The sequence below is a fragment of the Pan paniscus genome, chromosome 10 (genome assembly GCF_029289425.2).
Source record: "Pan paniscus chromosome 10, NHGRI_mPanPan1-v2.0_pri, whole genome shotgun sequence".
Lineage (NCBI taxonomy): Eukaryota > Metazoa > Chordata > Mammalia > Primates > Hominidae > Pan > Pan paniscus.
In genome coordinates this window covers 136,867,782-136,880,944 of record NC_073259.2, presented here as the reverse complement: position 1 = coordinate 136,880,944, position 13,163 = coordinate 136,867,782, and the positions used below count along the sequence as shown (strand labels likewise).

The window sequence follows — 13,163 nt, the reverse complement described above, 5'->3', positions numbered from 1 at the left end:
AGATTGTTACAGGCTCATGGGCAGCGTCTCCTCACCCTACAGATAAACCTGATAAGAACGAATGCCTAAGTCTCTAAACTCTGATGAGGAGAGTTATCCTTTTGAGGATTTCCATTCTGTTTTCATAATTTTTATGTGCTGAAATGAGTTGTTTATCTTTTGCTGATAAAGCTGGGTATTGCTGACTTTCTCAATTATTTTGGAGTTCTCCCTTCATTAATATTTGAAAATTATTGACTGATGAAACAGCTTAGTTACATAATAAGAAAAGTTGATATTCTTGAACCAACTATGTATTATCTGCTGTCATGAGGAATTCAGTGTTAAGCATTGCTGAAATGGAATTTAATATTCTCAAACAATGCTGCCTTCATAGCAGCTTTCATCTACTTTTGCCAGACTGAATGTATTGATATAGTACTTAATAGATTTAAAGAAATTAGTCCCTGGGCTTAAGAAATCTCTGTTCTAGAGACTGGGACATTTTAGAAGACTATTGCATTTTCTTTTGTTCAAATAGATAATTAAAGTGAGGTCGTGTCTGAATGAAGTTTTTGCTGTGCCTTCTTTATAATTCAGCTTCTCTTCCAGAGCTGTGGCACATGGGGAAATAAGCATGGGCAGAGAAGAACTGAGTCACCGCAGGGCTCTAGCTGCAGGCTGCGGTTCAGCAGAGTGCGCCTGCAGAAGGGCTGTCTGCAGGAAGTCTTTGCACTGGAGGCTGTGTCTGCCTGTCTGTCCTACCTCCCCAAAGCGCAGGCTCAGCTTTGGCCTCAGACCTCTCTCTCCCCCCGGGGCTGGAGTGCCTTCTCTGTGCCCCGTCACCACACTGGTTGATGCCAAGGAAGGGAGTCCTCGTTCCCTCCCTGTGGGAAAGGAGACGTCCTTGGTTTCCGGAGGCTTTTCCAGTAGATACTTGGTTTGGGCTCCTTTCCTAACATCCTCTCTTTCAGTTTCATAAATGGCTGAATCACTTCTGTGGGCTGCCTTGAGAGCCATGCAGTCCATTCTGGTGGTTTCGATATGTGTTTGTGCAGGATACAAGTGCCAGACCAGTCACTGTTGAGATTTCCCCATTGCACTCCGTCAGTTCTGTCTTTAAAAAGCGCTAGCAGGCCGGGCGCGGTGGCTCACACCTGTCATCCCAGTACTTTGGGAGGCCAAGGCAGGTGGATCACAAGGTCAGGAGTTTGAGACCAGCCTGGCCAATGTGGTGAAACCCTGTCTTTACTAAAAATACAAAAATTAGCTGGCCATGGTGGCGGGCGCCTGTAGTCCCAGCTACTCGGGAGGCTGAGGCAGGAGAGTCGCTTGAACCGGGAGGTGGAGGTTGCAGTGAGCCGAGATCGCGCCACTGCACTCCAGCCTGGTGACAGAGCAAGATACCGTCTCAAAAAAAAAAAAAAAAAAGCGCTAGCAAAATCCACAGCACATCAAGTCCGGTACGTACTGACTGGAGTCAGGCAGCCTCTGCACAGTGCTTGCCTTCTTACTGAGTGTTGGCGCCTATGGGGAGGCATGCGCTCTGACCTAGTGTGACGGCAGCAGCTCCAGAGCCTCTGAATTGGTGACATGGAAAGTTCGCAGCATGTGTGCGCCCTGAAACAGGCGTTCTTTCCCAAGTGACCCAGTGTTGGGAAGAAGCTTTACCCGCCAGTAGTTGGGAAGAGTTACATATATCTTATAACTTGACATGAGTACAGTCTATTAAATTTAATAAAACACCTGCCCATGTTTGATGAGGTTTCATTCCTAGCTCTAGTGAGTATTATTTAGAGACGTTAGGTCTTTGAGTAGAGATTTGAAACCATCATAGCAAACCAAAATTTTAATGGGAAAGAAACTTGATTTTGCCTATAGCTTACCACCTACACCCATAATAAATCTATACCCATAATAAATGATTTTTTTTCTGTTAATCTTTTCTTAGCTGAAGGGTTGAAAAATGGTATATTATTGTTTTAACACATGTTATTAGTGACGTTTAAGATTCTTTCCCAAAATTTATCAAACTCTGTCATCTTAGGTGGGTCATGGTTTACCTGGATCCCCATAGAATATAACTGTACATGGTTATATTCTGTGTACAGTTTGTGTTGTACCCATTTTTGTAAGAGGTTTTTCTTTTTTTTTTTTTTGAGACAGAGTCTCTGTCGCCCAGGCTGGAGTGCAGTGGCGCAATCTCAGCTCACTGCAAGCTCTGCCTACCGGGTTCACGCCATTCTCCTGCCTCGGCCTCTCCGAGTAGCTGGGACTACAGGTGCCCGCCACCATGCCCGGCTAATTTTTTGTATTTTTAGTAGAGACAGGGTTTCATCGTGGTCTCGATCTCCTGACCTCGTGATCTGCCCACCTCAGCCTCCCAAAGTGCTGGGATTATAAGCATGAGCCACCACACCCGGCCAGGTTTTTCTTTTTTTGTGTTGTTACATAATAGATCATGATTATTTAAGGATTTCAAATTTTTATCTCTTAGCTTATGGATTTTTTCCCATTTAAAAGATTTTCCCTTGGGAGACCAAGGCGAGTAGATCACCTGAGGTTGGGAGTTTGAGACCAGCCTGGCCAACATGGTGAAACCCCATCTCTACTAAAAATACTAAAATTAGCCATGCGTGGTGGCGCATGCCTTTAATCCCAGCTACTCGGAGGCTGAGATATGAGAATCACTTGAACTCAGGAGGTGGAGGTTGCAGTGAGCTGAGATCATGCCATTGCACTCCAGCCTGGGCAACAGAGTGAGACTCTGTCTCAAAAAGAAAAAAAATTTCCTATAATTTTATTTATGGAATCTTGGAAAGTTTTATACATTTCTTTAGGTTCTCTACCTTTTATGTTAGGTTTATTCGTAACTACTTTAGGTATTTTCAGTTCCTCATATATGGGATTTTATAAAATTCTGTGAGTTTCAGTGAACTATTTTCAAATGGTCATTCTTTGTCTTCAAATAATATAGTTTCTTTTTCTGTCTTTGTAATAATTATATCTCTTTTTCTTTTTTTCTTTGATTCAACGTTAGTCTCATCCTTGATTTTAATGGGACTGCCACTAGTAGCTCACAGTTAAGTTGAAAGTTTATCATTGCTTGTTAAAGTAGGTATTTGTGATGACATTAAACATCTAGCCAGCATGAATGTTGGATTTTTTTGGGGGGGGTATCCAAGGATAATTGCATCTCCCCCCGGCTGCCTTTGGCTTCTCATGTATTTTATTTATATTATTGTATTAGCTTCCTGATATTTAACTATTCCTGCGTTTTAGAAAACAAACCCTGTTTGTTAAAAGAGGCTGATGTTGATCATCTGACCTGACTCTGCTGCTGTATCATTGAGCACGTGTGCATCTGTATCTAGAATTGGCCTTCGTCTGTGGTTGTTTTTGGCAGGTTTCAGTGGGGTGATATAGCTTCTTAAAAAGAGTTGGTATACTCTCTTTTTCTCTGTAGGCAGGAAAATATTTTAAGGGGACAATAATTATCTTTCTGTTCTCAAGGAGTTCCAAGCATTTGCCTAGCTTGAAGTCATCTGGAGTCCATTACCTCTCTGAGAGGAAATTTGATAACTTTTTCATTTTCAAGACAGGGTCTCCCTCCCATCACCCAGGCTGGAGTGCAGTGGCGTGATCTCAGCTCACTGCAACCTCTGCCTCCCTGGTTCGAGCGATTCTCCTGCCTCAGCCTCCACAGTAGCTGGGATTACAGGCGCCTGCCACCATGCCCGGCTAATTTTTGTATTTTTAGTAGAGACGGGGTTTCACCATATTGGCCAAGCTGGTCTCAAACTCCTGACCTTGTGATCTGCCCACCTTGGCCTCCCAAAGTGCTGGGATTACAGGCGTGAGCCACTGGGCCTGGCTTTCATTCACTTTTACTTATTCTATTCTATTTAATAATGAAAAGATAATTTAATGCTATGAATTTGCTTGTTATTACTACTTTGGTCAGTTCTTGTGTGCTTTGATTTGTTTTAATGTTCTCTTTCTTGTTTTCTGTGAATATTGAAACTGGTTTTGGTTTTCTTTTTGATCTAAGACTAATTTCAGAGAATTTTTAAGTTTTATAATATTGATATTTTTGTTTATACTTTTGTTAATGGTGGCAAATTTTGTTGAGTCAGGAGAGATTATGGCTTTTATAATTCCTGCATTGGGGATTTCAAGGCTTCCTTTATGGCCAAATATCACTCTCTCAAAATGTTGTAGGTGAATAGCATGATTCATGTATTGTAATACTACCAACGGTATTAATTAGGTCTTTTACAGCAGGAGTCTTAAACTCCAGTACTGGCAGTGGGCTTGAGGCCATGGGGATGAGTGTGTGGTCCAAGAATAACACAGTGGGTCTGTGGTGAATGGGAAGGCACAGACAGGTCCTGCCCGAACACTTTCTAAAACACCGTGTGGGCTTAAAACATAAGCCTGTCAGAAGGGAGCTCCACGAGGAGCCGGATCTTTGTGTCTGTCCGATTCATCGTGTCGTCCCGGACATGTTGTAGGCCTCAGGAATTATTTGTTGTCATGAAGTCGGTCTGGGGCCTCACTTTCTATTTGTGTCTGTAGTTTGTAAACTTTATGCCAAATAAAGCTGTATTTTTTTTTTCGTCTACTTGTTCTGACAAGGACAAAAAGAAGTGTATTCCTGTGAGATTCTAGCAGCCGGATGGTATTTTAATTCACAGTAAAGTTCATGATTTGTGTTGTGTCTGGATACTATGGGTCATCCATAGTGAAACAGCCGTTGGGTTGGAAGGTAGCGCATGTGGCATCGTTGAGAGCCGGGTGTGAAGCCTGGCCTCAGCTCTGCCAGTTGTCTCCAAGTCTCATTTTCCTCATCTTCAAATGAGCTTGGGTTATTTCTCCCCCCGGCTTACTGTGAATAATAAATGAGGTGCTGTCTGTGAATCCATCAACAAAAGCGGCTCATCACACAAGGAACAATTCATACGTGGCACCTATTGGTTATTTTGGTTTTTGATTCTTTTTCTCTCTTCTTGGTATTTTTGTTGTCACCTCTTCCCTTTATGATTGTTTGTCTGATACATCCTGGCCTGTCCTCTCCTTGATTTACAATCTTTAGGTTATATTATGCTTTAGTTCTGTGTATTAACCGTAATACTCAGTTTTGTTTATTTTTTGAACTGATACAAGTGGATGACTTTTATCTCAAGGATTTGGCTCATTTATCCTGACTGCTGCGTTGATTATCCAGCGTCGCATCCCATGCTTGTTTTTACTGGGTGCCCGCTTGCCATGTCACTGTCACTCAGCCTGAACCCTGCTGCTTTTCGGCCTGTCCCAGCCTCTCCAGGGCTCTCAGTTGTTCACAGGCAGGGTCATTTTCCCCATTGGCTTTGCCTCTCCGCCTCGCTTGTGACTGGGGGCACCCGTCCCGATCCTGGTTTCCGCAGTGTTGGCTGTGTGTGCGCCTTTGCCGCTGCTCATCTCTCTGCTAACAGCCTCACCAATAATCAGGCCTATTTATTTTCTCATTTTCTCTTCTCCTAATTCTTGATCTCATCATTTGTGTCTCTCTTAAGCCAACGTCCCCTTAATTTCTTTGTTACCTTTTTCATCCTTAGTCTTCAGAGTCTGTGTTTTCTTGAATAATAAGACAAGTTCTCTGGTAGAACTATGCCAGTAGCAATAGTAGTATCTTTCCCATTCAGGTTATAAAATCTACTTATTGTCCTCCGCATGAGTAACCTTCCCTTGTCCCGCCCCCTGCAGACACTTTGGTGTCATCCTTAGGCTCTCCTCCTCTCCTGTGAAGGAGAAAAGTGGTATTCAGCTTTCGTGTTTATTTCCAAAATAGACCTGAATTTCTGCTTGAGTTGCATAGGTTCTGTTCCCATTCAAGGAGTGGGGACCAGTGTAGTCAGCTATGGTCCCAGGGGAGCAGGTGGGAGCTGAAGACCTTGGGTGTCTAGGGGAAGCCATTGTCACACAGTTCATTCTTCGTGTTTGAAGGCGCTGATGCCAGGGCTAGGGGTGCAGTGCTATGGTTGCTGTCAGCTGCCCTGTCGGGAGGAAGGCTGTCATTTGGGGACAGTCCCTATTGTCACTACCAGCCTTGCCTGATTAAGATGCCCTCAGATGCCCTTTCCAGAACAACTAAGGGCTCTAAATAGTTTGCTGTCCTTGCCTGGGTCTGCGTTTATGTTTCTCCGGTGGAGGGCGGAGTGGAAGGATTGGGTTTCCCTTGACACTCTTCCAGGGTGGGGCTGCAGGTTTTCTGATGGAAGTAAGCTGTGGGTTGGCTCGAAGGTCTCTCTCTACTTTGATCCTGGAGAATATTTTCACTTTGCTTGGCATTTCAGTTGAGATTTGAGGTGGAAATTCCAGAGTTTGTGTTCTCATCGCCCTATGAATCATATCCTGGTCCTTTCTCATGCTCAGGTTTTAGAAGGAACATTTTTAATATTTTCATTCCATTGCCCTCTGACCAGACCTTTCTTCATACTCATGTTTTAAAATAAACATATTTTACATACGCTTTAAATATTAGGGCCTGTGACCTAATTTGCAATAAGAATTCTTTATAAAATAAAACTTGGTGGTATCTTTAACCTAAGGACTTGGACCTGCGAATAGATGCTTTTACACTTTATTTCCAGTGGCTGATTTTTGTTTAGGAGCTGCTGCCCTTGCTTGTTTTTCTCATGTCTTTCTGTTAACTTGATAGGTGACCAGTAACTTAGCCTGCACCTGCAGTGAGATCTCAGTGCTGCTGAGAGCACAGGTTGATTTGTGAAGTCAGCTTACTTTGTTGCAAAGATTAAGCCTACCCTATGCAGGGAAACCAACATCATCATCTTCATTATTATCATCATTTGTTGTTATAATAATAAATCAGTAGATCACCTTCGATCCATCACTATGATTGGAAGAACATCTCAGTATTACCTGCTGTTGGGTAAAAAAGCACTACTGTTAATTCTACAGTAGGACTTTTTAACTTTCTCCTACTCCCCTTTGTAAGAGACAAACGAGGTATGGGTGAGCAATCCAGATATTTGAGGATTAAATGAAACATGTTGAACATCTGATTTTATATAAGATGCTGTAAAAAGCCGAAGTGAAATAGGTGTGCTATGCCATGACCTCCACTCAGCCTGCTTAGGAGGCTGAAGGCTGGGGGCCTATTAGTCCTGGGGGAAGCTGTGATTAGACATGGTCCTTTCATGCATCAGAATCACGTTTGCTACGAAGTCTCGTAGCAAACATCAGATTTTTAGATTAACTGTAAATGTTAATAAATGAATATTACACTAACCTACTTTTGAATTCTAGGAATTTTGGAGAGTAAAAGGCTGAACCTTGTTAAAGAGAAAACCATTAATCAGACCATCGGCAACGTTGTCTACCATGCTGCCGATCTGTCGCTGTGGTGGCAGGTGCCGCAGTACTTGCTGATTGGGATCAGCGAGATCTTTGCAAGTATCGCAGGTGAGGACCTTTAGTGCCGGAGGTGTCTGAGTCCAGGCACAAGCATGAGCGCTCGGGCATTCTGACTGTGCTGTTGGAATATGTTGAGACAAGGATAGCACAGCACTTCTGTAGTTTTTGGCAGTGTGTGGTTTAGAATATGAATCACTAGGTGAACACACCAGTGCTGAGGTTCTCCATTCTTTGTGTAAAAACAGTATCCCAAAATATTTTCATGAAAGTTTGTTAACTACCTTGTAAGTGCCACAGGACAGAGAAGAAGAAAGCAATCGTGGTTGGATAGTTCCCAGCGGAGCCCTCGGCCATGCTGCTGTGGTGGCTGGGCTGAGCTCACAGCTCTCAGTGCGCTTCGTTTAGATGTACGTAAAGAAGCAGATCTAATTTTTAGAAACGTGTTCTCACAGGCCTCCCTTTTCCTATTAGTGAGATCCTGCAGTGGTTGAACAAGTGTATTCTGGGCAGATCTGTCCGGCTGCTGAGAGTGAGAGAGAAGAGAAAATGAGTGATATGCAGAGGTGGATGGATGTGTGGGTAGTAGTCAGTGGTGGTTTTCACTGTAGAAAACTCATCCAGAATTGGCTAATGAATTTGTAAAGGGAATAAATCACAATGGAATGGACTTCTATTTAGAATACACTACAAATCTCCATGTCTAGTTATAAAAATCTAAATTTATAGATGGGCCTGCCAAAATAGTTTTGAAGTCTATTGCCCTTGTCACGGTGGCTCATACCTGTAACCCCAGCACTTTAGGAATCCGAGGCGGGTGGATCACCTGAGGTCAGGAGTTCGAGACCAGCCTGGCCAACATGGTGAATCCCTGTCTCTACTAAAAATACAAAAAAATTAGCCAGGCATGGTGGCACGCACCTGTAATCCCAGCTACTCCGGAGGCTGAGGCAGGAGAATCGCTTGAACCAGGGAGGCGGAAGTTGCGGTGAGCCAAGATCGTGCCATTGCACTCCAGCCTGGGCAACAAGAGCAAAACTCCGTCTCAACAAAAAGAAGATAAAGTATATTGCCTCTGAAATAGAATCCTTATGTAGCTTTCCCAGTTTAGTGTGTGTACTTTGTTTTCAAACTCCCATTCCTTGACAATATAGGAAAATTTTTTCTCTAATCTCTTTAAGGAACACAAAAGTCTAAGAGCCAACAAATCACATTACCTTTAAGCTTGAGAGCAAGGAGTTTAACCTTCTGCTCATTGAATTTATTAGGCATTATCCTAATGGCTAGGAGAATGAACAGTTGGCCCATAGCCATTGATTCTTGATCACTAGTAAGCATCGTCCTCCTAGTAGAAAAGAGGTTGTGTCTGTCTGCAGGACTCAGTCCCTAGGAGACCCCACGCTTCCTCTGCTGTATTAGGTGAAAGCTTTGATCCCATGTGTTAAAGTGCCCCTTTCGCAAAAACGACCCTCCCTTTTCTTTCCTCAGGCCTGGAATTTGCATACTCAGCTGCCCCCAAGTCCATGCAGAGTGCCATAATGGGCTTGTTCTTTTTCTTCTCTGGCGTCGGGTCGTTCGTGGGTTCTGGACTGCTGGCACTGGTGTCTATCAAAGCCATCGGATGGATGAGCAGTCACACAGACTTTGGTAAGAGCCAGCATCCTGTCCCTTTTGAAAATAGCCAGTGAGGGGGAGGCGCGGGCACTCAGGAGATGGGTGAGTGAGCAGAGGTGTTTTCACGTGGATGGCCTGTCCCGAGCTGCCTGTCCACCGCTCCTTCCACAGCACTGCTCTGTGCTGCTTGCATCACTTTGTTTCCTTACATCATGAACGGTTTTCAAGAGACAAGCAGGTCTCTCTTCTCATCCCAGGGGCCAAGCCTGCCCTGGCCACAGCCCAGCGAGCAGCTGCTGCAGACACCGCTCCTTATGGGGACGTCCTTGATGGACAAGCACCTTCTCCATGCCCGTCCAGCTCAGTCTTCGTGAGGCAGCTGAATCTGTACCCCAAGCTTCCCTTTCTTTAACTTGGTGGTGTACTTTCGTTTTCTTTTCCTGACAGCACCTTTTCTGATACGAAAAAGACAAGTTAGATAGTAAGTTACTTTTGAAAATAAACATATTACTTGTGATCAATCATAATGGGTTTTTACAATTAATACCAGTAGGTGGCATCTTGGGTGTTGAACAGAACCACTCATAAAAGCTGAGTTTTGCTTTCTCCAGGTTTACGATGCCTTTAAATGGACCCAGCAAGCGAAGGTTTCTTCTTTCTTTTCCTTTGTAAAAATATTTTATCTACAAAAACAACCTTGTTACTTTTTCTTGTATAATCATGTGGCATTTGCTCTGGTCTGGTAGTACTTAGCCACTTTTAGGTTACAAATCCCCTTGAGAATCTGGTGAACGTTTAGGGACTTTTCTGCAGAAATTGCAGAATTCCCAGAGCCCTTCCATGAGTATAGGCCTGTGGAGTCCTAATGTAAGGCCCAGAACTCCAAGCCACCAATGTCCCATGGACACTTGTCACTGATGTTTTCTGGCTGTGGGTGCCACCTCCATGGCCAGCTCAGGGCTGCTTGCTCTGAGGAGGACATGTGGATTTGGGGCTGGTGTTTCATTCCCACCTTCTCCTGAAGATGAACAGCCCGAGGAATAAGATCCTCTTGTGGTACATGGGACAGACTTCCTTCAAAGAAAGACCAAAGTCCATAGCTCTGAAGACGAAGATTCTGGTTCTTGGTTTTTGTTTTATCTTTAAATGTGTCATAAAGGATTGGCTGGTCATTCTCGTTGCTTTCTAGTCATTTAATCCTCATTCTTAATTTAATTTCACATCTCAGAGTTGACCTTTCATTCATCATTTCTGTCTGACAGGTTGTTTGTGGACTTCCCCTGCATTGGTGCTCTCAGGGCGTGTGTGCTGGGGATGGGCCAGGATCTGTCTGTTGTTTTCAAGAATGGGAAATGTTTCATGGAGGAGGCGTGTTTGCCAGCAACCCCCAGGCTGTGCCCCCTGGCTGCATGGCAGCCTCCTTGGTTCACACCAGTAAGGAGAGTTGGAGCTTATCTGTCGAGCAGCCCTTGGCGTCCTGGGTAGAGAAATAAAGGCTGTGACATGGGAAATCCACAGGAAGCCCGCTCCTCAGAGAGAGTTCTCCCTGAATTTGTGTGGCCTTGGAAGGAGCAGCAGCTCTCAGGCCAGGTTCCGGGGGTGTCTGTGCCACCCTTATCCCTGGCCCTACCTCACCATCTCGTGACCGACACAGGAAATAGCTTTCTGTAAAGTCACAGCACTGTGAAGGGAGAGTCCCCAGAGTTTTGTTACATTGTGTTTTTCTTACCGACCTCCCAGCAGGCTCCTTTTATTAGTGTTATTTAAGCTGGGGAGAACGTGCGTACCATAGTAAAGGTCTCTGATCTTGAGCACAGCTTGCTGTGTTTGCAGTCTGGGTCTCAGTGGAGGAACTTTGGGAAGCCCTCCTTGCCTCTCTCCTTAGTTTACTGCCCCCCTCAGAAGGTAAACCTGTTCTATTCCAGCGTTGGCCCCCACAGGTTACCCTCGCCTGTCCTGTGCTGGGCTGTGGCTGTCTCCTTTCACTTAGCACTTCTGTCTGTGAGCATCTCCCCTGTACTTCTGAGTACTGCTCCTTCGTACGAGTCGTCATGAGGCATTTATCCATGCTGTTGTCGGTGGGTGCCCGGATGTTGGCAGTGTGGGGCTGTTGTGAATACCTGCCCTGCCTGTGAGCCTGGGGGGCGGGTGCGCTCATTCCTCGGGGACCCAAGAGTCTGTCTTGTCAAATGTCAAAACCCTAGTGTTTGCCATCTTCCTGTGTAATTATCCTTCTGTCTGTGAAGAGGCCCAGGAATGCACAGGAGGTTTTCTCCCAGGCGACTTAGGCGTTTCCGAATACCCTGTGTAATGCCACCCTGAGACAGACCCTGACGAGGCGTGGTGTGTCTGCCTGCGGGCTTGGACCGCACCTCCACTCCCGCAGGGCCGCGCAGCCTTCAGTTCATGTGGCCTCAGCCTTCAGTTCACGTGGCCTGCCAGCTTTAGCTCGGGAAGTTTTCAGTGACTGGTACATTTGGGGAGACTCGTATTTCAAAATAGGCACATAAAATGATGTCGTTTATATTTTGATGACAACCTCGTCTCAGTAGCGTCAAATGCCAGTGTGGGGACAGCAGTGACAGCTAGTGCCAGGCTCTAGGAAGCTGGGGTTTGCATTTCCACTGAGTGCCCAGGACAGAGCCTGGTAGGTCGTAAGGGTTGAACGAATAGTGTAAAACATCTGTTGAAAAAATAAAGCTTTAGTCTGGTAGAATTCAGGGTATTAGCAGCTGTCTTTCTAAATCAGTAGACATAGGAAATGATCTTCTTTAATTGGTGTGAATGAGCACTCTTTAAAAATGTGTGAGATCTCACCATACAGATGTGTGGGTTTTGTTTTTTTTTTTTTTTTTTTGAGATGGAGTTTCACGTTTGTTGCCCGGGCTGGAGTGCAGTGGTACCATCTTGGCTCACTGCAGCCTTTCACCTCCCGGGTTCAAGCGACAATTCTCTGGCCTCAGCCTCCCAAGCAGCTGAGATTACAGGCGCCAGCCACCACGCCTGGCTAATTTTTTGTATTTTTAGTAGAGACAGGGTTTCATCATGTTGGTCAGGCTGGTTTTGAATTCCTGACCTCAGTTGATCCACCCACCTTGGCCTCCCAAAGTGCTGGGATTATAGTCATAAGCCACTGCGCCTGGCCCAGACGTGTATTATATTTATTTGATAAATGCACTGTTGAACATGCAATATATGTTCAGATAGAAAAAGGAAGTGCCAGAATAACCCAGCTTTAAAAAGGTCTTCAGAAGAAAGGAAGTCTCACTTTTTAAAATAAACAAATGAGAAAGTGTTTTTGAAGAGGAGCAGAAAATGGAGCAACTTGATTCCAGAGCACTCGCTGCCCTCGTGATGTTGCCGGCCACACGCACCTGCGAGCTCGTGCAGAAACGTGCAGCAGTGCTTTCCAGCTGGTGGCAGGTGATGTACATGGTACGGAGACAGAGGGACGCCATGGTGGCAGGAGCAGCCGTGGTGGAGAGCACAGGGCGACACTCGGCTTGGCCTGGATGACCAGTCATGACGAGCTAAAAGTCCTGCCGTTTTCTGCTCACACGTCGTTCCCACGTCTGCACATTGAGTGGTGATGTTAGCCGGTGCTGGCTGAACTCTGTTCTCTGGCGGAGAGACTGCCAGTTTGCAGAGTGGACAGTTCCAGACCTCTGTGAAAGGGGGATCATGACCGTGGCACGTGGTGCTAGCACCCTCACCGCGTCCAGGCTCCCTCTTGAGTGCCTTTCTGAAATGCTGCTCCTCGGCGCTTTCCCCATTTTACAGATGAGGAAACTGAGCACAGAGGTCTCAGAGGCCGGATTCAAGCCTTATAGCTTGAGCTGCACGGCCCATGACCTTAGCCTCTGCGCTGTCCAGCCTGCTTGGGATGCAGACGTTGCATGTAAAGTGCCTCCATAGTGCCCGGGACTCGGTTGGGTATTCAGTGTATGCTAACTCTTTGTATTAAAGTATGCAGAGGTATCTGCTTGTGTCATTTTGAGGATGCTAAAACCTGAACATGTTTAAGACACATTCAGAAACCAGCTCATCTCTTCCTTTGATACATTGCCCAGCTGTCGGCCCTGGTGTGTTGGGTGTGTTGTTTCCCGTCAGTGACCCATGCGGTGAATCCAGAATTCACGATGTTCAGGCTGTGTCAT

General features: G+C 45.3%; 1 protein-coding gene across 1 annotated transcript in view; it reads left to right on the top strand.

The window, feature by feature from the left end:
* Window positions 1-13,163, top strand: part of SLC15A4 (solute carrier family 15 member 4) — a 30,921-nt gene that overhangs the window by 15,809 nt on the left and 1,949 nt on the right. The window contains exons 6-7 of the mRNA XM_014347365.5: window positions 7,288-7,443; window positions 8,881-9,039. Of these exons, the coding sequence (XP_014202851.2) occupies window positions 7,288-7,443; window positions 8,881-9,039 (315 nt within the window). The remainder of the gene's footprint in view (window positions 1-7,287; window positions 7,444-8,880; window positions 9,040-13,163) is intronic.